The 27,019-nt window shown below is 39.2% G+C and overlaps 1 protein-coding gene across 2 annotated transcripts in view; it reads right to left on the reverse strand.

The window, feature by feature from the left end:
* The window catches only part of SYNPO2 (synaptopodin 2), a 79,657-nt gene extending 53,052 nt beyond the window's left edge, over positions 1-26,605 (reverse strand). Inside the window, exon 1 of one of the 2 annotated variants that reach the window (XM_009872595.1) lies at positions 26,477-26,581. In XM_009872595.1, the coding sequence (XP_009870897.1) occupies positions 26,477-26,581 (105 nt within the window). Of the gene's footprint in view, positions 1-26,476 lie in introns of both variants that reach the window. The other variant, XM_009872597.1, reaches the window with a different exon arrangement.
* Positions 26,606-27,019: the final 414 nt, after the last annotated feature.

A 27,019-nucleotide genomic window follows, 5' to 3' on the forward strand; every position in this document is an offset into this window, starting at 1 on the left:
GGTGGTCTTTTGTTTGAGCTGAGGTGCTCTGTATCGCACGGAAGATGTGGCTGGGGCTAGAGTTGGTCTTATGCTGAACAGCCCTACGTCATACTTTTTGATCTTGTCTTAAAAGGGCTAACAAATTCGGAGTAGTTCCTCATAGTTCTTCCTAAATAATTGTGCAGTTACTGCAGTTACTAGTGGTGGCAGTTGTGTGTTGCTTTCTTTTTTCTTTTTCCTTTTTTTTTTTTGTTTTAATCACTGGTCCAGTTCCCCAAAGAGTTTTGTGGTTTTTGCTCTTGCGTTCTCTGTTCTTTTTTTTTTCCCCCCTCCTCTCACTTCTAGCCGGCTACTTTTAGGAGGAACAGGAGTAGCCACTGACTTGAAGTATATGATTTCATCTCCTTATAACCCCAGGGAAGATAAAGGGCAGTTTACTTCTGAAGAAGAGGAGAGTGGGAGATCTTGTCTGATAGGAAAAGGCAGTTTTGTTCTTGGATTTAAAGCGAAAATGACTCAGCTCCACATTCAGGAGGAATGCTTGTGGTTGTAATAATTGTTCTTGTCGACAGCATGTATTTCTGATGTTGTGAGAAAGCATAGAGAAAGATCTCTGCTTTTACAGAGGCAACACTGAAAGGTTCCCTCTTGCCTGACTCACAAGTCACTACGCAGAGAAATCTTTACGCAGGCTCCATGCTGTCTCCTCTGTGTATGATGGTCTCATGTATGAAGTAAACCAAGAAAGAAAAGTGAACATTAATTACTCCTAAGATGCTGAGATTCTCCATTTATAAATGCTAGGATTTATCTGTTTTAATGAAAAAATCTATAGATAGAATACATATATAGCTAGAACAAATGTCTCTTTCTTTAGGGAATAAATGTGGCACTCTGTCCTTTCTTCTTCATCTTATTTTTGATCCAGCTGCTAGTGCGCTTCTTAAATCTCTACCTGCTTTGGGGCTTGAACTGTGATAGAGAGACAAAGTGTAAGAAAATGTGACTGACATAACGATGAGTTACTGTAGTCTTAGGAAAGGCTTTTTGAACAAAGCAGGCGATGCGCTAGCACAGGGTTACAAAGCTGAACTTGTTTCATGTGGCTTTAATCAAATCTGGGATGTCTGGAATTAAGGGTCATCACCCCGCGAGGCACCTTGAGAAGAACTGCTGTTTCAAATAAGGCCATTGCTGACATGAATGTGGACTGAACATTATGCTTTCTTAGAAACCAGGCATAACAACCAAACCAAACAAAACCAGAAAGAAAACCCACATATCAACAGAAAAGCTCAATTTGTATTTTACAGTAATTTATAGTACATTAAAGAAGGAAGAGCATTTCGTTGTCCAAGAAAACAAGAAATTTAACTTGTTCAAGCACATCTAATAGATTATACAGTAATGATTCCCAACAGTTCCGTAGCCAAGCCTTACTTGAAAATAAATTGGCAAGCTTTGTTTTCTATTCCATCCACTTCACCCTGCTCCCAAAGTTGGCTGCCTTGTCCTCCTTGCCTCTGCTGACTGCAACAATAGCGCTGAGCTTGGACTAATAAATCGGGCTCCACCTGACAGAATGTGTCCGAGCAGCTCCTGTATCCCTCCTTTGTGCTCCCCAGTACTCCCAGTTCCAGGACGGCGATAGAGATGAGCCAACCTTCTGCTGACCCGCGCGAACTTACAGCCTTGGCATCATGGGGCTCCACCCTGTGCCTGGAGATGCCTAAAGTCCTGGTTTTAGCTAAAAAAATGAATTTTGTTTAGTGATTTTCAGTTTCCAGTTTAGTCTCTTCTAAAAGGCTGCACTGTGCAGAGCCACAGCTCAAGAGGCAGCACAAACTTGCTCTGGCAAGAGCTCCTTCTGAGGGGTTGATAGGTCATGATGCCTTGCTCTCAATTTATTCTAATGGGGAGTAAATATTAATCAAAACTGAATCTCCAGTCCATGGTAAAAGCAGCATGTTTAAGTCGGGTCTGCAGGATTTAGATCAGAAGTTAAAGCTACCGTTCTTTCTGTCAGTAATGCTGAGTAGCAGTAATATTAATTTTTTGACAAAAAAAAAGATGAAGATAATACCAGAACTCCCAAATTGATGGCTTGGGTCTAAATTTTGCATTTGATTTCATCTTCTGAATTAAAAAAATTGGATGCACGCAGCGTAATACAATGCAGTTTTACCAGGTCATGGGTAGTTATTGCCCACTTGTTGCCTAGCTATCCTGAGCGCAGATAAACAAACCTTTCAAGGTAGGCACAGTTGGTGGGAAGGGCTAAAACATTGTTCTGGAAGATTTTAATAAGCAGACGAAAATAGGTTCTGACACATTATACTGGACTCTGTTCTGGCACAAAACTAGCCCTGTTTTTTAGCCAAAAATTATGTCAAAACTGTGTTAGATTTGAAAAAATAAACTGAAGCAAGGGAAAAAAGCTCAAAGATAAGACTGCAGTGACATATGACAGCCCTCTGTGTAACGCTTCCACCAAGCTCCACAGCGTCCAGTTGCTTGAGATAGAGGATTGCTGGATTGTTCTGCAAAGACAGGAGCAGACTCCCTCACAGTGACCACAGGAGAACTGAGCACAGCTACCACCGGCTCCTCAGGAACAAATTTCTCCATGCTCTACTCATTTCAGCCTTGTCAGATTGAAATGCAAGTTTTAACGGAGAACTGGAAGCCTCAAGTTTCCAGTTAGCTCTCTTGACAGGAATATATGATAAAGGTGGATCAGAAATAGGGAGGAAGGAAAGCAAATACCTCTATGTGGCCAGAAGATAGTAACACATTTTGGTTCATTTGAATCTGAATCTCTAGTAATTTTAAATCAAGCACTTCTATAGGGGACATAGAGGAAATAGGAGGAAAAAGGCAAACATCTTCCCAGCATCTCCACTTATTTTCCATCGTGAGGGAGCTGCTAGTCACGCTGCTGAATAATCCCCACCGTGCCTGGGGTTTTGCTCTTTGCTAGGAACGACACTGCCAGTGCTGGTGTCACGCAGCTTGTCCGCACCGTTGTCACTTGAGCGTGCACCACGGATGGGCTGGGTCTATGTAAACCAGGGGCCTATGCCATAGCATAGCACAGGCCTGACTTGCACTGAGTAGCGTAGTGTTGTTAATACAAGCACATAAAACACTGCAGAGCACATATGGGGTCTCTTGCTTTCCAAATTTAGCTGCACAGGAGGAACTGTAACTTTTTTTTCCCAGAACACTGAATACAGTCCCATCCTTCCAAACTGTGTGCTTAGAACATTTATATTGTATGAGAACTCAATATGCTATCTTGAAATTTATGTACATTGCTGTTTTGTGTGCAAGTGTAGTAAATCAGTAATACTAGCAAATTCTGTCTGAAAGGTAGCTGCCAACAGACTCTTTTCCTTAAGAGTCTAACAGAGTCTTTACAATCCTCCTTATGGACAAGCAGTGAAGTAGCATCTGTGACTGTGTCCTCGTACAGCACTTGGAATGAAGCTTATTGTCATTTTGGATCAGCTTGCAGTTATGTTATCGAACCCAAACAGTGAAACCAAAACCCCAAAGAAATTCCTAAATAGGACAAGATGGTTACATCGGTTAGTGCTGTAAAATCCAACATGCTGTAGATTGCCAGGATATGAGTATATTTTTGTTTTTACTTCTCCCTGCCAAGCCTAGTTAAAACGCTGAAGCATACCGTAGTTGGATATTGCTGTTTGCAAACATCTATAGGTGATTTTAGCTGGGAATTGGCAACTTCTGTATTTCACATCAGCACTTTTAAAGATGTTTGGCTGATGGCTGTTCGAGCACATAATACGAGAACTAATTCCATTCAGTTTTTCATGTGTGTACCCTACTATTTTGTGACTTGACTGGTGAAGCATTTTATGTATTGGGCCATAAAGACACTTACATGACTGTTACTGATGCTCTTTTCCTTTGGGGTTTATTTTTAATGTGGGGGTAGAAGCAATCCTAGTTTTCTTTTTAAAAAGCCGAAAGATTAAAACCAAGAAAACCTCACCTAGAAACACAAAAATCCACAAACAAATTTAGCCTATCTTCAAAGCTATCTCAGCCGTACAGATGTGTTCTCGTTATGCAGTCCAAATAGTTTTCTTAGACCCCCCACCCGCTGGCTGAAGTAAATTTACTCAGCTGCATAAATGAAAAAGAATGTCATACTGAGTGTGTTTGAAAGCTTGTGAACCAGATTTAATCTACTGTCATTATCATTTAGATCTTCTTGTGCACACAGTACTTGTAGCAAAGCAGTTAATACATTTAAATTACTGTTCTGTGTTTGATAATCCTCACAATCCCAGACAAAACTGTCATCTTCACCGCATAACATGGCTTACCAGTAAAACTTTTACCCAAGACAGTTTCTTTGCGATATGCCTGTTAAATTCCTTTCCTTAAAATGCCAGGATAGATGTGTATATGCCAGTAAACAGGAGGGAGGCACAATAGAGCTGTTTCACATGGTAGAAATTGGCAGAAAGAGGAGCCTAATGCCACAGGTATTTGATATACATGGAAAGACAGATGAGAATGACCACAAAGATAAAGGGAGAGTAGAACGAAAGACAGTGCCCTGCTTAGGAGGTAGGTTAGCCTCAGCAACGCATGATTTTTAGACAAATATTTCTTAGAAATGGATTATTCAAAGACAGAAGCTGGACACTCATGTCTGAATGCAGAAGGAAATCAGAGCAGCTCACTACAGGTGTCAGAGCCTGGGGAGGGTCAAGGGAAAGGTGGGGGACCAGGTGAGGCCCTGACGGCAAAATGTGTTCAGAACTGATCCACTTAATATCTCAGATGTGATGAAAAGCAGGTTTGCAGATTAAGAGCAGTAGTTGGAAACCCAGGATCATAAACAGTTCCAGAAAAAGCTGTATCTGACTCATAAGTTTAGATCCTGGCCTGTAATGCTAAGTGGGACTATTCTGTGTTGACTCTTGAGTCAATCCTACCCCTCATGAGCTCTTGCTGCAGCAGTCACTGGAACCAGCTTTTCCACTTCAGCTCTCAGACATAACTCCATTGCCATTAATCAGTTCTGCTGATCCCATCAATACAAAAACTAAATGTGTTTCTGTAAAGAGTTTGCTGGAACTGTCCTAGGCCCAAGCTAAGAATTTGGTCCCGGCATCCAAACTCCTCAAAATCCCTAAATGAAGCATTTTACAGCCATCTCACCTATCTTTCAAAAGTCTGAAATGCATGGGGATAGGAAGCCTGAATATTATTTCTGGCTTTTGGCTTTGGACTCCGTCTTCAGCTCTTTGGGATTACCTAACTGGTCATACACTTTGATTATTAGTACCTGTTGTCGCTCTTCTTAAGTGCATCAGGCTTGGTTTCCCCCCCCCCCATAATTAAGTATTGCAGTTATGGAGCAAGGTTTTAAACTAGCCATACTCCCTCTTGCACTTTCAATTTTAAATGTACTAAAGACCATGCTAAAAAGATGGTGTTTTACAGATGTAGGCTGACATTCCATGTGTACTGTCAAAAATGGGGTATATCGCCACGTGGTATTTTGGCTCCTGGCAAGAATCACATATTTGTCAGCACTGCTGGTCCATAACCAAAAAAGGTATTACTTGGAGAAAAAAAATCCCCACACCTCTCTGACATCTTCAGTTTCTGCTTATAATGGCAAAAAAAGCCAGCAAAAGAACATTTTAAACAGAATTAGCTGTTAGGTTTTCTTCTGTAATGATTGGTTTAAATCCCAGTGCTCAGGATGTTAACTTTTGCATAGAAACTCACGTTTTAGAATGGAACCCACTTAAAAGCATATTTCTATTCATTAATTTGAATTAAACAGAAGTATTTTCCCTGCATTTTGTTTCCTTGCATACTGAAGTACGTGCTGAAAGCCTAGGACCGTTTTAATTGCTTTTCTACATTGTTTAGATCACCAGAATACACCTAGCTGGTGTTTGGTCTAATTTTGTGCTGCTACAAGCTGAGTCTGCTAAATAATGCATATGAAAACTCAGAAACCTCTAGAATGGAGCATTAAGAGGAGGCAGCAACAAGAAAGGTACTAGGGAAAAGGACTTAACTTTCCAATTGTATATTTAACCTCTGTCAGTCATTTGCTGTGCACTGGGGAAAATATAAACTATTGGCCTTTTGCAAACTCTGAGAGCTCGGCTTCGCAAAAACTTGTCATTTTAAACCTTTGAAGGAAAAGGGGAGCTGAACTGCAAATTCCAGAACAGTGTGAGGTAACATATTTCCTAGATTATCACTACGCTTCCTTCGGAGTGTTTTTCTCCACATTCAAAGTGTATGCTACTTGAGGCACAAAGCTCGAGAAGCTCGTTTCCTTCAGTTCTCTTCATTAACTTGGGTTATCTTCATTACTCTTGTTTTTAAGCATGGAATCATAATTTCAGAATGCCACCCAAAACACAAGACACTTTTTTTATTCAACATCACTAAAAATCTATGTTGTCTCTGTAGGAGGACACTGTACTACTCTCCTGAAAAGATTACCTAACAATCTCTTGCAAATGCATTTTCTCACCATGATTTTTTCATTCAGATATAACTACATACAAAATTTACTGTCCAATGACAGAAGACTAAGCACTAGAAAAAGATATTCCTACATTGTTAAAAAACCTCCACTTGTCTTGGTTGGAAGCAGTACTTTGTCACTCACAGCCAGTTGCTTCCAAAATATCTAGCTTAAGTACAAAGTGCAATGCCTATTATAAATTAAAATCAGGTATTTCCTTGCTGATGGATACCTATACCACTGCTGAACAAATTAAATGTACAGTCCTTAGGAAATTTTCAGGATGCTTCCCTTTAAATATGAAAATCTCTCATTAAATCTATTAGTTGCCACAGAGAGGAAAAATGATCCAAGGTGTCTGAAGGTATTAGTAAACTGTTGGGTTATTTCTGCTCGATTAGGATTATATCCTGGCCAATGATTTGGTCAGGGTATCTTAAAAATCTGGAGTCATTCTTCTAGAGCAACGATCGCCCTCTCTGCAGGTGTTCTGCAGGAATCCTCAGCAGAAGAGGGAAGGGTGGCTTTGCTCACAGTCCTGTTTTCTAATGCTCATGGTTGTTTTCCTTCCACCTACAAAATGAGGCAGGGGCTCCTCAATCCCCACAGGCAATTAGTGCCTTGCTGCATCCCTGCCTGCCAGGCATCCTGAAAAACAACCCACGTCAGAGGGGCCAAGCAGGACCAACACCACCTGTGCTACCCTAAATGTCATCACATCTCAAGCACATTTGCAGCCATGCTACACAGTGGCTCATGTCTGATAGCTCAACATATTACAAAGCGGCTCTGCAAAGACACTGATTTCTGTAGTCATACCCATTGCTGATTTAGGGCCCTGTTTATTTTTAATAGCTCCCTTAGTTCTACTGCTGCACTCCAATTCAAGCGAATTACTTGCCTGTCTGCCGCCAGCCTTCCCACAGCTCCCTGGCAGCCAGGTCTGAGACAGGTCTTTAAAAGAGGCAGAGTCTCTGTTTTGCAGTCTTTTGCAATATTACTCCCCTTGCTATGAGGCAGAGCAATAGACAGGCAAGGAGGAGCCTCTTGTCCTACCTGGACTCCCCTGCCAGGCAACAGGACCCCTTGTGCTCCCCTCTCAAATATTAACCTTCCAGATCCCCACACTGAACAGCACTGTGGGACTGTGGTAGCAGCAACAACATAGCCATTCACGTGGTTTTTTCAACATAAGATCTCCAAAATATATATTTTTTTAATTCCATTGAAAACACCCAAATTCTAAAACTCTGCCTAGCCACAGTCTGCTGCAAGGGTAAATGAGGGCTGCAGCTGTAGATCTCGTAGCATCAGCAGCATGTTTCCTCCTTTACAGCTTAGCCTGAGCTGGGCTGTAGAGCATCGAGTCATCTGAAGAGAGACAAGATTGAGTTTCCACAAAACTGGGCGTCGAACTTGCAAACACCTGACTGCTTGCAATACACCCATGAACCTTATTCAGCCAGGACACTCTCAACTAACCAAACATTAGCAAGGTTGAAAGAGGGTGGAGAGGGCTTTGTAGCATTTTTTTCTTTTAAAATTTAGCTTTGAAACCTACAGAGCATTCCATATATACTCAGAAGATTCAAACGCATGTAGTCTCATGGTAAATAGAAATGTTCAGCATTTCCCTGTAAACTTCCTGAGAACTGGAGTTATGATACATGGACAACCTTGCCAAAACACTATCCCATTTTTGTTTTCCAAATGTGAAACTCCCACTGAAATCATTTAGTGGATTTCTATTAACTTCAGTCTCAGTTGGAGCAATCTTCGGAGGAACACTCAGGGAAGAGTTTCATAGTGCTACAAGCATGAGAACGTAAAATAATCATCCAACTAACACTTTCCAAAAGTTTAATTTATATAAACAGCCAATATTGAACACGCACTTTCACATCAGAGTGAGCCACGTAATAATTGTTTGATATTTAAGGGAATACAGAATGTGCTTCAGCTACACATGATGAGTGCAGCAAACTTCTTTACAACATATGTGCGCTAAGTACAAATCAAATTCAAATCTTACAAAATATTAACACCTCTATGTTGTGAGTGACATAGTTCAGAGCAGAACTGTAAATTATTTCCACATATTATTCTGGAGACTACACAATAAGAAGTATCTTCACCTGAAACCACTGACTTGGTCCTTTAGGATGGCCTATAACTTTAAGACGCAATAATTTTTTCCAGTGTCCTGTGTTTCCCTCCAGATGGTTTGTTTAGAATTTTGGCAGCCACACACGACAAATAGCGTGGTTGCCCTTCTAATCTCACACACTTTAAGTAGGTTTTTTTTGTAAGAACACGGTTTGTCTATCACAGACTGTTCAGTCCATCTTAAACTATCAAACCAGGTTTGACCGTCACAGTAAATAGAAGATCCTGACCCTGCTGCTTGGGGTTTAGCTAAAAACATCCAAGCACTTTGCTGTCTAAAGAGAGGATTATATAGCAGGGTCTTCAAGTTCATTGTGCTGTGTACAAACTTGTCTTGCTAGAATAGCAATATGTAAACGACTAGTGCTGAACTTAAAAAGCTTCTCTCCATGTCCTTCACAGAATGCTTGCTAAACAGTCAATATCCCTCACCAAGCTGTTGGATCTTCCAAGTACATACAGCAGCTAGCACACCCTTTTCCCATGCATCTTCCTAATATTAACAGTCACATACCCTTTTAAAACAGAGCTTTGTGAGACATAACACCAGTTTCTCTCCCTCATGTAAATTAAAGATGCTGGAGTATTGCAGAACACAGAAAAGCAGAACTAGGGGGCCTATTGGAGATCTGATTTCACAGACAAACCTGAAAAAACTGAGACAGGGGTTGTAACAAAAGGATACAACGATTACCGGACTAATGACTCCTACTTTGTGATCAGCCTCCCCTTTGAATGGTGCAGTGAGCAAAAGTCAGAAGTTATGAGACTACCTCTTAAATTATTCTAAATGTTTTAGGTGCTGAATCATACACAGTAACAGATGTAAAGGGCCACTCTCTGCCCTACCTTTACTATCATATCCTTTAAGCCAATAGGGGAGAAGCACACACACAGGGAATAACACAATAATATTTGCTTGTAGCATTTACAGTCTGTAATACCCACAGCATGGCTGTTGCTATCATTAATATATTATTTAAAATTATTTTATTATTGCAAAAAGACTGCTTAGGAGCATCCAAGTAGCTGCAGTACATGGGGTGCAGAAGAAAAGTCACACTATCTGTGTGTAGCTAAGTGAAAGTGATGCCCAAGTTACGGGTGGTTTTGGCACTCAGGGATTTGCACTGGTGGGTGCAGGAGCTCACTTGCAGGCCAGACCAGAACAAAGTAAATCTAAGATTTGCTTATGAAAGGAGTTTTCTGTTTTATCTATAGAACTGAAACTATGGTTAAATGTTTTATTTTTTTCCCTGACCTTTCCCCCCTTGCCTTTAAAACAATGCACACTAAGTTGATTTAGAGCATGCTTAAAAAAAAAAAAGTTCCTCTTGAAAACTATCCTTATCGTGCCCAAAACAGAAGATAATTGGGTTTGGTTTTATTAAAATCCTTTCTGAACTTTTTACACTGTAGCTATTCTTCTCAAATGAGTCATACAATAACCATTCCCAGTTTGTAGCCAGTTCTCCAAAGAAGCAGAAGAAAAAAGAAACAACTTCCTTTTAAGGGAATGAGACCTGTTTGCAATGATAAACCTCTTTCCATTTCTATTTGAAGACATTCTCCATAACCCAAGAATTGATAGTTATGAAAACACTACCTACTTTATTTGGATTACAAAAACATTCATAGCTATAGAACTTTGTTTAAAGTTAGTGTAAGGCATCTGGATATACACTCGCACATTGGGGTACTGTTGAAATTACACATGCAACATGTCAAACAAGCAGCTAGTTTACCAGAAATACATAAGAAACAGCTTGGAAATGGTTTAATTTCATTTTATTTAGTATTTTAAATAGTTTAAACAAAGAAGTATATAATATTTATGTGGAACACAAAGCATTCAAGAGTATGTAATCGCCTGAGTAAACTAACAGAGCAATTTCTGTTTAACTGCTATATGACTCCCAAAACTCATCATACTGCTCTGATGCTGAAGCAGTTACATGTTATTAGATTTTGGGAAAATAGCTACATATCACACATGGCTGCAACAATTGCTGTAACCTCTGAAAACTGCTGTTACTGTAATAGCACCTATGTTGTATCTCTACTCTATTTCTGTCCCTAGAAACTGAAGTAGGTATTTAGGTGCCCTCATTTCATTCTCAAACAGCAGTTCATCCAAGCTTCCTCACTAGCCCTGCAAATAGTCAATATTTGTCTAGTAAATAATTTCTGTAGTATCACATGGAAAGATTTAAACTTTTAAAACTCGGGATTCCTTGGGTTTGGCTCTTGTGGACAGGATCACTTGGCAGCCCAGAATATCCAAAAACATATTTTAATTTTAGTTAAAACTGTAACTTGAGTAAGAACCAGATTTCAGTAATGGTTCTGTAAGGAAAGGAGCATACATCATCGGACTCACAATAAATCTAAAGAGGTGGCTAGATTAACGTGGTTATTTTAGGTGCTTTTTAAGATACCTGACTACAAGTCAAATTTTTTCAAGATACTTTTAAATGCATAAAATGGGTGTTCTTGCATACAGATTAAAATATTCTTTTGGATGCATTACTTCCATAGAAAATAAGAATAGACTTATAAACTAGCTAAGGGTTGAAAGGGAAAAAAACCCAATATTAAATTCAAATGTGAAAGCAGAGATGAACTGTTTAACTTGCATTGCCATCCATTTAGCTCTGAACCCCTGACACTATAGTTTATTAGAGGTGGAGACAACAGAATTCTTTGTAACAAAGATTTATATTACCAGTGGAACTAGAGCAGACTTCTTCTGTGTTGTTAAAATAAATTAATCAAAACCAGCAGGGGAGCGTCCTTGAATTACAATGGTTGCATTATTCAGAAACTGTAAAGATTGAATTTTTAAGGAAATCTAAAAGGCATGTAGCTTGGGAAAGAGCCAGTTGGTTTTTAATGCTGCCATTTTTAACAGTTCTTACTGTAAGAAGCTGGAGTATTGTTTCAAGCAGACCTTTGCCATACATGTCCTACGATTTTATTTAATTATCTTCCTAGGAAGTAGTGGTATTATGCGCTAACCCAAGAATAATACAGCATCTCTCAGCCCAGATAGAATATGAAGTACTTCAATGACCTTCGGCCAAAATTTGTACCAGCTTTAAGACATGTTGGCTAAGTCAGGGAGGCAGTTAGACATACAAAAGGCTCCAGCCCTCACGTTCACGAAATGCAGCAACCCTATAGCAAGAGCACCAGTACACGTGCCATCTAGGAGGAAAAGTAATATCTCCCTAACAAAAAACTTTCAAGCAGGAGAGGGATCCAGGGTAACTAATGTAACTGGATCATAGGCACAAGCTGGAGTTTGGTTGGGACGCTAGAAGTAGTCCCTCTCCTGCAAACAGATTTTTGGGGTTTTTTAAGAAGAGGAATTACTCCACATGATGAGTACGCCCAGGTACGCATTACTCACTAAGATTACTCAGGAGCTGACTCAGCAGGGACACGGCCCCATGAAGAACACACAGCCTTGATCTTCTACAGCACCCTGGTTTTGTCAAGAAGGAAGGGCCTCAAGAAAGGAAACCACTTCGATGTGATATTATTTGTTAGATGCAATTTTATAAAAGCATACTACTAAATACAATAGACATATCACCGCTGTTGCTAATTCCATTAAGTGATGCAAAGCTCACAAATTCGGCGTATGAGCTTGTCACCCATGACAGATGCACAGCTACACTTCCACTTCCTCAAGTGCGGAAGTATCAGTACATTAGATATCTTTACAGTAGAAGAGCACATGTGAAAACCTTGGTGTTCATGTGCATTATAATTTCACTAAACTTCCATGTTACAGTCAATTAGTGGGGAAAAAAACCTAGGACAAATTCCTACTTGCTTGAGTAGTTTAAGTCCTGGATTTTTCTGCTGTTGAACATTCACATTTCAAAAACTTAAAGATGTGAAATCTGCTACAATAGTATGATAGTTGTGAAGAATCCCTTGGCACCCCAAATTACAGTCATCATCTTCCATGTAACCTTTTTTCATCCTTCCTGAGCTTTACTGAAAATGCACTATGGTTCTTCTGGCATAGCTCCATCAGCTTCTGGAGAGTTAGATCACAGAGGTACGGCCTATTCTATACAGTGTTATGGATATAAATATTTGAACCTCAAGTCACTTGAGGCTTCTGATCTTTTCTTCCAAAATCATAAATAATCAAAATAAGGACTCAGAGATAATTAAAAAATGCTACAGGACTGGAACAAAAAAGACTTTCAAATACCACTCAGATGTTAAAATAAGTTTTAAAGAAATTGCTAAAAATAACAACAGAAGAAACAAGCACATGCAAATGATCAGGGTAATCTTGACTGTACCAAGCATCTGGAAAATAAAAGCACACATGAAAGAGCTACTTATTTTAAGGATTTAACTTAACTCATCCCTTTCAAGAAGATTTATATGAATCTATGAAGTACCTGCTGGCCATCAAAATATTTCACACCAACATGATCACAGAAAGTTTTTTGACAGCCCTAGTTGAGGAGAACATCTTTGCTTTTCATTTAGTGTGGCTGGCTACTGTTGCTCCATCTTTGCTACAAGAAAGACATCTTGGATACCTTTCAACTGTTAAATGATGCCTCTAATGCAGTCACATTGTTATAGCCCTCTGGAACCACTGACTACCCTTCGTCTGTATAAATCCAGAACAGTGCCTCATCTTCATGACTTGATTTTCAGAGTTACCACTGCCTTTACTACATAAGAAAGCGGGAAACAGCTGTATCTCATTCAGGATTAAGTGGCACTTTTCACAGAATCACGGAATGCCAGCGGTTGGAAGGGACCTCAAAAGATCATCTAGTCCAGCCCCCCTGCCAGAGCAGGATCACCTACAGGAGGTCACACAGGAACGCGTCCAGGCGGGTTTTGAACGTCTCCAGAGAAGGAGACTCCACACCTTCCCTGGGCAGCCTGTGCCAGGTCTCTGTCACCCTCACAGTGAAAAAGTTTTTCCTAATATTTTTATGGAACCTCCTATGTTCGAGCTTGTACCCATTGCCCCTTGCCCTGTCATTGGACTTTGCTGAAAAGAGCCTGGCTCCATCCTCCTGACGCTCCTCCTTGACGTATTTATAAACATTCGTGAGGTCACCCCTCAGGCTCCTCTTCTCCAAGCACTTTTCATAGCACTGGTTTTAGCCACCTCTTCAAGAAATGTTTAAAATCAGACACAAATTTCAGCATATTGGCGATGTAAGAAGTCATGTAAAAATCCACTAGAGAGCAAGAAGATAATCTGATTCAGATTGCCTCAGCAGACTTACAACTTCGCTGACACCTCTCCTACTAATATAATATGGAGAGAAAGTTCCTGTTACAGGAACTAATATCTTAAGTTTCTCCGGAGAGCACACTTTTTCAGGATTGAGCAGTCTTAAACATACTTGACAGGTCAGCATCTTCAATAAATTAAATTCAGTGTCAGAATCAGTGTCCAGTTTCCTTGTCTTTTTGTTATTTTGCCCTGAAACTTACCTTTTTCTTATTGAATTAAGCCTAATTCTCCCAGTACAAAGAGAATTTTTTTTTCCCCAGTAAGGACAAAGCTATACAGGAGACTCACACTATAAAAGGACTGACAAGCACAAAAGAACCCTATTCATGTAATATTTTGTCCACGCGTCTACCAGAAATCTTCTCCAGGTATTATACTCTGTCCTACAACCTGTGGATTACTAACATGTCATGCTCCCAGACAGCACAAGTCTCATCTGAAGGCTTACTCCTAGTAATCTGATAGCAACCTATTAGGAGAATCTTGGTAGCTAGATTACAGGGAAACAAGAGGGAATGCATCGACAGGTAATCCCTACGGTTACGACTCACTGCGCGCGCATCCAGCAGGATTGATCCCATCACTACAATAATTTGTATTTCTCGTTCAACACACCTGCACATAAACATGGAACCATGAGCATTTTCCAGACTTTAAACAAAATGTCTCAGTCTAGAGCACTAACAGGTTTTGGGGAAAGATTTGATTTAGCTCTCATTTTAGATGAGCTCAATTGCCATGTTGTTGCCTAGAACACCTGAAAAGAAAATGCTGTTCATAGGAGAAAGGGTTCCTTCCCACCCTTTTCGGTTTCAGCTAAGATTGTGCTATATGACGATCCCATTTCTGCCTCTCTATTTTTATCCCAGGACCCAGCAGCTGATGAACCATGCAAGGGTTTAATTCTTCAGAGCTGGATGATGCAGGAATCTCAAAAGCTTGAATTCAAGCCCAATTTGAACAGACCAATGCACCTTTAGTTTTTACTTGAGTCAATTAGCACCCAGTATCAAATCTGCTCTAATTCCCAGTCTCTGCAGCTTTTCCAGGCCTCTTATGCAAATCAGGCCTGGAAGCAAACAACAAGTGAACAACCCCAAAGGCTGGTACCGGGCTGGGCACCATTGTTCACTGGCCATGCATTTCAGTGCTCCATTTGTTTGTGTAGCAACACTAGGGGGGGAAAAAAAGACAGGCCACAAAAATAACTATTTTCTTAGGCTTAATTATTGTGCCCTTTGTACTGTTCTTGCCAGTGTAGAAGAAAGAGGCACTTATGGGCCTCTCACTACATTTAGATTCACTGGATCGTTTTTCATTGTTCCTTTAAACAGAGAATAAGAAAACCCTAACTCAGAGTTCGGGAAATTTTTGCTTTTGTATAACGACAAGAGGTTTTCAAGTGAAATCCTTTTTGTAGTCACAAACTGGGCCATAAAACCAGAAATATTCTGGTGACTTTATCCTGATAGTGTGGAAAAAGACTTCAACATGTAGCTCGCTTGGGTGCTGAATCAGGGCCTTTCAAAGACTGACAATGGAAAAAATGAGCTGGATCCCACCTGTACTGATCTGTTAATTTAAAACTGTCTGGGTAAACATGGGCTCAAGCTGCAACACTCAGGTAGATTCCCAAGGATGCATTCTTGGAATGGGTTTTGGTGTACATCATGGGAGTCTATTCTTCATCATATGAAGTAACCTGGTTTTAGAAGGGCTAACATTACTAACTGGAGTTGTGACTGAAAGTGAGGGCAGAGAAACAGAAAGCAGGATAAGGACAAATTTACAAAAAAACATCATTTGATATCTTCAAAAATTGGTTTAAATTCTATACAAGACCTGGGAGCTTGTTACACCTCCAGAGATCCCAGCCCTGTCTGCTCTGGCTATTGTCAGATTAGGCTAGAAGAAACCCAGGCTTGACATAGTGTATTTGACACTTTCTGATTATTACTTCACTATTTGTATTCAATAATCACATGTATCATTGCTACTGAATGTTCATAACATAGTGTAAAATCAATGCAGGAATATTTTTTGGTTTTCTCTTCAAAGATCTTAGGATACTTCTCTTACGGCCTTCTGAAATATTCCTTTTCAGTTAATTGGTTTTTAAAGACCCAAATGTCTCCTAATTAGTGTTACAAAACTGCAAATCAAACCTTATAGAAATTCATAGGAGCCCTACCTGCCCTTAAGGAGGTTAAATTTGATTTGCATGCGCAGAATAATAAGTAGAAGTGAAAGGAAGATTTGGAATAATTAATTTATATTAAAATATCTGTTCATTTGGCATTGAGGAATTCTTGGCTTTTTTCATATGTATTGATCTCAAAGGCATTAATTCAACACTTAGAAATTATTTGGGAGATACGGAGCTGAACAATACTTTGTAGCTTTATTAAGAAAACATTCAAGCTCTCAACCAAAATTTCTCCAAGGTGTAACTGTCTTTACATTTGCTTACCTATGATTTTTGGGGATTGTGACTAAGAGCACCATCTAGTGATAATCAATAACAGACCAGCATCATGAAAATACCATTATTTGCTCTGGACTTAAAGGCATGCTGCTAATTCACTTTGCACACGGATTTGGGGGCTTGAAAAGAAACAGTGTTTTAATTGTGATGTCCAGTTCAGTTGAGTGACTCTGAAAGCTGCACAACACATCTCAAAGACAAACTGTGGCTCTCAGCGTGGATACCATGAGATAACGCTTGAACATTTTGCTTCATTAACTGATGATGTCATTTTCTTATGTACTAGTGTAACAAAACGCTCCAAGTTGGTGAATCGCTCATTTTACGGTGATCAACATAACATACTTACTCCACTGACGGGGAATTCAGGTAAAACCGTTCTCATTTCAAGTTTTTTTGGAAAGCCAACAATTGTGAAACTTTGGGCTTTTTTCAAGTGAAGGATGTCAAACAGCTGTTTCTCTATCAAGGCCTCAAGCATTAAATACTATTATATGGTAGAATTTGCTTGGAACATCCATGCTCAAGGATAGCTTTCTTCTAACAAAGAAAAAGCTGGTCTAACACCGTCCATTCGGCGAGTATTATTTCAGTGTGCAGGAAGATGATTGTGAATGTATGATAATATATCAAGCTACTCATCCCTTTCAGATTATTTCCATATACATCCTCTGTAATTAAATAAGCAGCTTACGGCAGCTAGTCTTTGAAGTGATCTCTGCAAAATAGGAAGACTTAATTTGTGAAAGAAAACACTGATCAGTCTATTCTAGCCACATCTGTTAAGCTCTACTAGTTCAGAGATTTATGTGATGAGAGAAATAGCTGCAAAGCGGAAAGTTACCTGCATTTCTTTCAGTTCCAAGGAAGCTCACTAGAAGTGATGGGCACTATTCTAACCAAGTAACTAGGCTTGAAGTCTGAGACGCTGTTTATCCACAATTTTCAATGAATTCACTATAAGTCCTGTTTAAGTAAGTAGCTGTACTTGTCTCTCTAAACAGAAGTACTACCAAAAGTATAAGAGAAAGCAAAGCAAAGATTTCTGGCGGAGAAAACAGAGATTAGAGAAGTAGGTGATATCTTCAGGAGCACCAGTGGTGGTGGTTGAGTAAAGCTAATAAAACTGATGAAACCTTTCCCCTTGACTGCAGTACCTCTTAGAAACACCTGATATCATACAGGTAGAGACAACAACCATAATGAAAATGACACAACTCTCCATGTAGATGCTTTTCTTGCAGAAGAAAAGCAGATTAATTTATTTTTTGCAGGACCCCTTAGAGCCTTTCCAAAGTGCTATCAGTTAGACCCTTGACAAAGCATCTACAGCTGGACAGGTGTGCCAGCACAATGAGTTTGTCTGACTTGTCCAGCCACAGCTTTGCCCACTGAAAAGGTTGCCACCTGCACCTTCTTGGCACCTCTCTCTATCCTCCTCCCAATCCTCATCTAGATGTTTCTACACTTGAAACATTAGGGATGAGCTGTTTGTTTGATTGTTCCCTGAGCTCACATGCAACATCAAGTGAGTGAGCAAAGCCCCAAATACCTAAAATGTTTAAGAACTACCTGCTCATTTTAACCAACACATGCCTTTCTATCTACAGAGTTAAATAAAGCAAGAGGGCAGTACAAAGTAGGCCCTTCCACTAGTAAAGATTTGCGTCAGAGATAGCCCTGCAGCATCAATTTTGTCCTTAGCTTACACTAAAGCATTATCAGTCCTTTACTAAAGGCCCTTTAGTTTCTAATAATGGTCTAACACCTATTGTCAGCAATCATTTCTGTCTCTTATACACACGCCAACTGAAACATCTTCAGCTTAGGTACCTTTGTCCTTACCCAGACATCCAAGAAACCTCAGAAACAAAATGTACGATTCACAAATGACTTGAAAAAAGTTACATTATTTGAAATCAGAATACCCCAAAGTCTAAGGGGTTTGTGGTTCCTTTCAAGTGAATGCTTTCTGCTCAACACAGAAAACTGTAATAAGTAGATCCTTAGCAAAAACCACTACACCCTTCCCAGTGAGGGTTTTTATTCATGATATCTGCTTCTAATTAAATAACTGCACTATATTGCGCATACTAAGGCCCAGTCTTCGGCCTTTTGAAGTCAGCGGCAAAGCTCACATTGAGTTCATGGGAAAAAATGTAACTCCTTTGTTAAGGCTTCCTTAACAGGGATTTCAACTGTTAAATTTTTTAAAAGAGAGATTCCTCTGTGCCACCTTTCTCTGCAGACAACAGTTCCTGATATTCCTTGTATTAAGCAGAGAGTACTAAGTCTTATGTTCCCCTACCACTCCATTTTTCTTTTGTTACTGTTAAGTGCCACAATGGGCACATGATTGGTTTGCGTGATGTTTTAGAAACTTGCTTGAGCAAGTAACTCTGTATGCCATACACAGCATATTTATACTATAAAAAACAGAATCCAGCAGTACAGAAAACCAGAGCTTACCTACTTCCTTCCTAGTTTTGACCCATCACCAGTTCCTCTGCTAATGAATTCTAACACAAAACATGCCTACAAAACCCAAAGCATCCAATTCCCTAAATGGGACCATATTTATAAAATACCCTTACTAAAATGCAAGTTTATAAAACAATGATTCTACAGCTACACAGTCCAAGATGACATAAGTCTTTGGAAGCGAAAGAATACCCTTGCATTTGATGCCCCATCCCAGATGTAGGAAGGAGGCTTCAAAATAAAGAAACTTAAAGAATTCAAAATACCTTGCCATGGAAGTCAGAAGAAGATTTGTAAACATTATTTCCCTGCTAGAAAAGAAGAGTCTGTGTTGTATCCAGGGCTGCCCTACATGATGGAGAGCTCAGGGTATAAGCCCATTGGTTCTTGCAAGCTCAAAATTACATTTTCATTGTAATTTACCTTCCACATAAGCAACAAATAAAGCAGCCACTTGAATGTTCATAGCACCCCTCTGAGAGCAAGGTGCTGAGGTGTTGAGAAAATCTTGGGCTTTCATGCTCAACACCACATGGTGTTGGCAGGGAACCAAAAAGTAGGACTTGGATTTTGGTGCATGGTGAAGCATTTCAGTCTAAATGAGCATCAGTCTCATCTTAGCATCCACACGGACTACAGGCTACAGATTCTAATGAAATGGGACAGATGGGAAGAATTACAGAAAAGGATAAAGAAATCCACTGTGTAACTTGTGTACATTAGGTCTGAAATTTAAAACCTTCAGATGATATCCAGGGGTTTGTTTTTTTTTTTACTGCCAGTTTCCTTTCAGCCAACTAAGAGTGCTTTTAAGTACTGGTTGTAATCTAAATGTTATCATTTTTCGTCCACAGTTAATTCCATGCACAGAATAGTTCCTCTTAAAGTTAAAACTATCTCTGCAAATCAGGCTCATTTTATAGAGTGCTAAGCATTTAACCCATGAAATATGGTCCCTTAAAGCAATTTCTGCTCTTAGTATTGCTGCTGTAAATATGAAGAAAGCTGAGTTGTGTATCTGGAAGAAAGCCTTTCCACAATATGCATAAATTGCTAGCTGTATCCTGTCAAACAGTCTGACACAATCCTAAAGGGCTTTGTAAACAACATTTCCTGTTGTGATATTTTAACATGAAGTTGGCCAAAACCCTTATATTCACATTTACCATAAGAATGCAATGGCAGAAAACACAGAACACTGAAATAGAATTATGTCGTGCAGTGTGTTTTAAATGTTTCCAGCCAAGAAACTGAAAAATGAAGCAAAGCCCTACACGAAGCAGCTAATCTAATTTAGTTGCAATACACTGTTTGGGGTGGTGGTTTTAGTTTGTTCAGTTGAAATAAGTGTCATTTACGTTGTTCATTCTGTTCCATTGAAAAAATCTCCTAGCACGAGGGTTAGCAAAGTATCTGTTGAAAACATGCACAAATGAATACTACCATGGATCCAAAGCATGCTCATATTTACCTAAATACTGTGGAAAGCATGCCAGAACCAGCTTGGTATGAATATTCAAAACAGGGTATACAATCATGTGCTGGTTGAGCCTGCAGTTTTTAAACAACTAGATGGGAGTTCAGCACTAAACATTTGCACTGGCACAATCACTGGAATGCAAAAGTTTGAAACTAGAAAACCCAGACCCCTAACATTTGGAAGTACAAATAAACCTTTACTGGTAGAAGTGTATGATTTATTTTCCCCCCCTCCTTTTTCCTTTTTCTAATTAGCAATTGCAAATTTTCAGAAAGTGTTTTTTAGCAGTGGCTTGTGTTTAGATTTTGGAAACTTTCATGTGTTCCTTTGTTTTGCATAATAAATTGATCTAACCTCTATAAAGTCCAGCTTCTTCACAGTTGGTAAATGGAAGTTTTGTCTTTTACTTAAGTACAAGCTGAACTATGTCATATAAACATGTGCAAAAAAGTACTGCTTATTTGATTGAGTCAAGGCTCATAACAGAATCTAAATCCTCTCCAGAATAGGTAAAACCACTATTTTCCACATAACTCCTTATGTGAAAAAAAAAATATATAAATATGCCTTACAGGGTTTTCAGAATATCAGCAAATAGCAGCTGTATCAGATGGTTTGAAGAGTGAATTTGAGAATAAGAGTTTATCCAGGCTGCAAAAACAAACTATGTTTGGAAACGTATTAGCTAGCAAATTTAAACAAACAGCTATAAATACAGTCCAAGTAAGGGAAGTTGTGTTTAAAATCATGTAGGTTAACTCTAAACTGTCCTTCTCTGCCAAAGTCCAACCAGCATGTTTTAAACATGGCTAGCTCTGTCTACTACTAATGCATGAAGCTGTACTCAAATTCTGTTTAAAAATGCAATTGATACAAATAAGGGAATATCAGCAGGGTCATGTCAGCTCAGTAGTGAGCCTTTACCCAGCACATTGAACATCATTTCAAACACAGCAGCAGATGCCAAGATCCTACTTGACTATGTCTCAACAGATATTTTCAGAAGCAGACAACACCAAAGCACCAGCTCAACTCCAGGATGACTTTTAATATCATCTGGGGGTGACCTGAAGCACAGAACAGTCTCTTGCCTACAGCACAGTGGTGCTCTCAGGCCATCAGCCCAGAGCCAAGCAGAAAACAACTACTTCAACTGCTGGTTTCTAGTCACCTGTGTGACTTCAGCCCTGAATTGAGCTAGGAGCACAGCTATATTCATGCTTTGGCAGTAGGGTTGGGCTACACTATCTCTAGAGATTCCTTTCATCCTCTAACATTCCATGATTCTATGTCTCAACTAGAACATGGTGACCAGAATCTCAGCTTCTACTAAGCTACATTTTCTGCCTGCAACAGTGAGCATTTGCCAGTGGTGACGATGGAAGAGAATGACAGGAACTTGAAAAACTTGCCCTGAACCCGGTAGCTTTGATCTACTTGGTGGACGGACCAACTGTGCACTAACGTACCTCTCATAAGTGGCAGTGACATGCTTTGCCTGAACTCAGGATCAGAAGCATAACTGCACTAACATGTCTCAACTTTCTTTTTTCTTATTAGCCCAAGCATAAAAGATAAGTCAAAAGCCACTGGGGGTTGTTCCGAAAGCATCAACTATTACAGGTAAATGCCAGGAGAAAGCCAAACCAGCACAACAGAGCCTACCTCTTTATACAGCCAGCATTAAATAAGCATATTCAGACATCAACTTCTCACACTTCGGTTCAAGTTGTTCTCAAGTCTTGGAGTTTCACTTTCAGTTTCAGGTTCCCATGAATCCAAAATGATGAAACTGAGACTTGAATTGAAATCTGAGTGTTTTCATGGACAAGTACACAAGTCTAATATGACCAGCCAGACAGTCATCACGTGTCATTACTGAGCCAAAGGTAAAAATACTATTTGTGCAGCAGCAAATGTCTTTTTTGAAAATTGGCAAAATAGTCACAAACTGCAAGTTATGCCTGAAGCCTAGATGATGCCACTGGATTTGAACCCTGAATTACCAAATTATTTAACAGGATTGATTAGGACTGTATTTACAAGACAACAGGAAACTGCCTGATATTTAGCATATTTGGACATAAGAATATGTCTATAGTAGAACAAAAGTTCTCAGGCTGCAAAATGACAGTGATAGCAGTTTCAAAATAGTCATTAAGCTCTTTCAAATGACTTAACCGTTTTAGAGGATAGGCGTTGTAACTGGAGCTATGCACTGACAAACCGACACAGTAGAAATTAAAGGAAGGGAGATGCTACTGGTTTATTTTTATAATAATTAACTGAAAAACAGCTGAAGAAATCCATGAAAGTCTGTCAGCACTTAAACACAAACCACTGGGTGTTTCTCTGGGTAGTCTGCTGATGATGAATCAGGGAAAGATCAGGATGAGTACTGTCATAAAACAAGACAATTCCCTCTAAAATTACCTTTCTTTCTGAGGTGTATGTATGTAGAAATACCTCTGTGTATACTATATAGGGACCAGAGTACTTACAGAACTACATGATCTTAATCCACTTAGAGGTCTGAGTCATGGAACTTAACCACCCTTGAATACTGGAACTATTTGGTTAAATTTCCAAACTTAAATCAGCAAGACTTAGACATAAACAAAGGAGTTCATCAAATTGCTCTTTGATGTTAGGTAACAAATATGCCAAGAATAACATAGCTCTATCTCAATTAGATAATTTAATGGAGTTATATATTGGTTTACAAGTTATGAAATCCCAAGTTACATGAAGTATAACTCTAAAACATCTACGACAACTCCATTAAATTACCTGCTGTAAAAGAGATGCTTCTTAGAAGATGCAGCTTCATTATATATAAAATAGCTGGTATTGCTAAGTATTAGAAAAACCTCATGTCTTTATTTCAGTCCAGAAAATCATCCATTATTTTGTAGATCATTTTTAGACATTTTGATTTCAAAACTGCTCAGAAATGCACAAGAAAATAATCTGTGGTATTCATTAAAAAGCATTCTTTCATAAATCTCGCAGCAGAAACAGAAAGGACATCCCATGCCACGTTGCTCATATATACCTTGAATTATTAGCCATCTAGGGTCACTGGTGTACTGCCATTTCCCAACCACTTCCTCCTTTGGGAAAGCTGCCTTACAGTGCAGGACCGACAGGGATTAGTGTCTCTGCATGCACAGCACCACTGTTTTGCTTCGCTTTATACTCACCGTAATTGTTTTTTTCAAAAAACAACCCATCCATTTATTAACCAGCCTTCTTACCATACTGTGTCTTTTGATGCAGTATTTAAAATAGATATTTATAAAAGTCATTATGGTGTGCATGGACAGTATATATAAACATGCTGAAAAGAAATTTTCATGAAACAACTATAACATTAGTGGACATAATATAAGCTGACATATAGAGCCAAGGATGAGAGTATGAGGGGTGTTCGGTTTGTATGCCTCTGCAGAAAATCAGTCAAATGCTTTCAGAATTTACGTTTTGAGTAAGAGCTTGAAATGGACAAACTAAATGATACTCTGTGCTACTTGAGGAAGAAAAAAAATCCATTTGTTGCAGCCTTGCATCTAACAAGTTACCAGAATGTCTTTAACAGTCATGAAATTATTTGCTGATGAAAATTTCCTATTTTATATGCTGGTGAGAAAAACTAATGACATAGTTCTTAAGGGAAAGCGTTTGTCTCTACACTTCTGTTAATGCTTTGCATGACAATGGAAGACAATTCTTCCAGGCAAAACTTCCACTGATTCTAGTGGGAATGCTACTTGTATGAATGCTTTAAGAGCTAAGCAACAAACAGTGGGGTGAAGGCTGAAGTATTTTATATACGTAATAAAATAATATTTTAGAAGGCATAAAACAGACTGGTAAACTCACTTCTAGCAGTGAACCACAGCAACTTATTTCATTAGCTTTAAAAACAGTATGTTTCCTTTAGCCAAATGGTAGGTAAGTGTGAATTTCAAGTGTCTGTATCCTTCCACATTATCAAGGATTATCTCATTTCCCTCCTGCCTTTAGATCTATTTCACAGCCCCTGCTCTGCTCACGGCCAGCACTGAGTCCCCTTCCTGCTGCAGCAGCCCAGGGCTGTGCCCGGCTCACGCCGTAATTCTGCATCTCTCCCGACAGACCCACCAAAAAACAGTAACACACAGTTCTGACAAAATTTCGATTGCTGCAGAGTGGCAGTGACCCTGATTCCATGGAGCGGCATTAGTATGCACCAGTGGAGAAACTGAACTTCGAACTGGGGGAAAAAGTAAATGCTAACAAATCCAGTTTCTAATTAGCTTACAAAACTCCTTTACATTTTGGAACAAGTAAGAAGACTACTATGCACTTACTTGACAATTATTTGTTCTGTCATGAGTTAGAAAACACTTTTTTTCCCCATTACAAGTAAGGCACAACTACCACCTACATAGTTCTCAAGTCCCAAATTTTAGTGGTAAACCTGACTTAGATGCTGCAGTCCAGGATATGAATAAGGGAAAAAAAAACCAAACAACTCAAGCCTGTTTTTACCAGGATGACTAAAGCTTAATCAGAATCTTGTGTTCAAACTATCATGCTTTTTACTTTGAGTTTTATGTAGTCAAGGTCACTTGACTTTTACCGTTACTTGCGATTCTTTAAGTTGTAGCTACAAGTTTTCACTAGATGGCAGGATTCCACTATCATCTATTATCACTGGCTGAACTTCCAAAGCAACAGTTGCCCATCTGTAGGATGGACATGCTCCAGTCTTCCAAAATAGAAGAGCAAACAAAAAAAAAATCAATAATAAGAACAATATACTCAATAACTCACAGCTCTGTAACTGAATACAATTGCTGTTACAGAGTGGAAATAATTGAAAATATTGAAAGAAGTTATTTTTCTGACAGAGGAATTAAAAAGACCTTTTGTGCTATAATGGAGCAAACACTGTACCTGCTATTTGTGAAAAAATAAACTGATCCTGTGTGTTAAATTTAACTAATTCATGTGTTGCCAGCTAAAAAAGTTAGAGCTTAAAGAGCTAAATTACTTATCTAAAATACTCTATCAAAGTACAAAAAAAGCCCCTTTAAACACATTGTACAGTAGAGCTAAGATACTAAAAGGTGATAAGAAGTGGTTTGATCTCTCTCTGTCAATTTAACAAGGCAGAAATCATTGTATGATGATCAGTGCCAGTATCATTGCAGCCAGTGGTATTTTGCTGACCTCAGAGCTCTGCACAAAATTTGTCCCTGTTGTCTAAGAGAACAGCATGAAGCTCCATCCAGCTGCATAAGCCTTATTAACCGTGACAAATCTTCATTGTTTCCCCAGTGGAGAAGCTGTTGCAATGGAACTAGCACCGATTTCAAACAAAACTTGTTCTTAACTACTGTTTTTGCAACTTTGGGCTACCAGTTCCTTTGTTTTGTTTTTAAATATTCTGAATTTTTACTGTCCGCTTTGCTCTCACTGTATACATCAAGATAATGTATGAAGTGTTCAGTAATCTACAGTGTTGCTCACGAAATATAAGAGGGATTGTTTAACATGTATTAAAGCTGCTTCTAAGACTGGATAACTTTCTAAAACCAGAGATAAATCAGAGCAATGCTTTCCAGGATTCCCAAAATAGCAAGAACATTTTCTCATGATTAAGCTGTACTTATTCTATGCCTAGAGTAGAAAAAGTACCATAAACAGATGACTGAAACAGCATTTCCTAATATGAGATACAGTTTTGCCTTACACCAAGTGCATTTAGAAACATGCAGCGAAACAAGCAGGAGCTGGAAGGCGTACAGCATTTCAGAACTCCAAACCTCTGACATTTCAGAAACTGTTTGCAATATTTGCAAGCTACCGAAAAGTAATCACTCCTTTTTATTGAAACAAACATAACCAGCACCTGTAGAGTCCCTGCCAGACACTTCAGCAAACTCAAGCAAGCATCACAATAAGATCCACACCAACCTTTTCACTGGAAGCAGCATTATTTAAACAAACTGTTCTCTTCACTCGTGTTCGCAAAACACCGATAACATCTTTTTCTCATGCTCCTACCTTGGCGATTTGCAAAGGCTGCTTTTGCTCCTTGCCACCTTGCAATCTAAAGCCCCAAGGCGCCCCTCCACTCATAGCAATGCAGAGATAATCCCCCGTGCCCATTTTTCTGTTGTGGTTAGGCAGCATTCATTTGCAGGAGAACATGAAAAATTTGTCTTGCAGATGTTCAGTGAGCTGGAGATTTGTCTGCCCAGCAAAGCTGGAGCCCCAGAGCACCACACTGTTGCTGCTGCTGTGTACTGCACTCACAAATGTAGTCATTCAGAAGAATGTAAGAGCTCCCTGGGATGAAGGGCACAGCCTACTCTTTCGTCAGATTTCTATGCTCAGCCCACCTTCAAAGTCAAGTAAGTAACGCTGAGGAAACACACAGAAAAGGGCTCAGCCATGAGGCAGAAAAGGCTGTATTTAAACAAAACTCTCTTGACAGATAAATCAAGACAGCAGCAAAAAAGAAGCATACATTTCCCAGTGACAGTTCAGGACTTTAGTTTATTTTAGTCAATGGTGCCATATGTTTTAAACTATTTTACTCATTTT

The sequence above is a fragment of the Apaloderma vittatum genome, unplaced genomic scaffold, assembly GCF_000703405.1.
Source record: "Apaloderma vittatum isolate BGI_N311 unplaced genomic scaffold, ASM70340v1 scaffold12877, whole genome shotgun sequence".
Classification (NCBI taxonomy): domain Eukaryota; kingdom Metazoa; phylum Chordata; class Aves; order Trogoniformes; family Trogonidae; genus Apaloderma; species Apaloderma vittatum.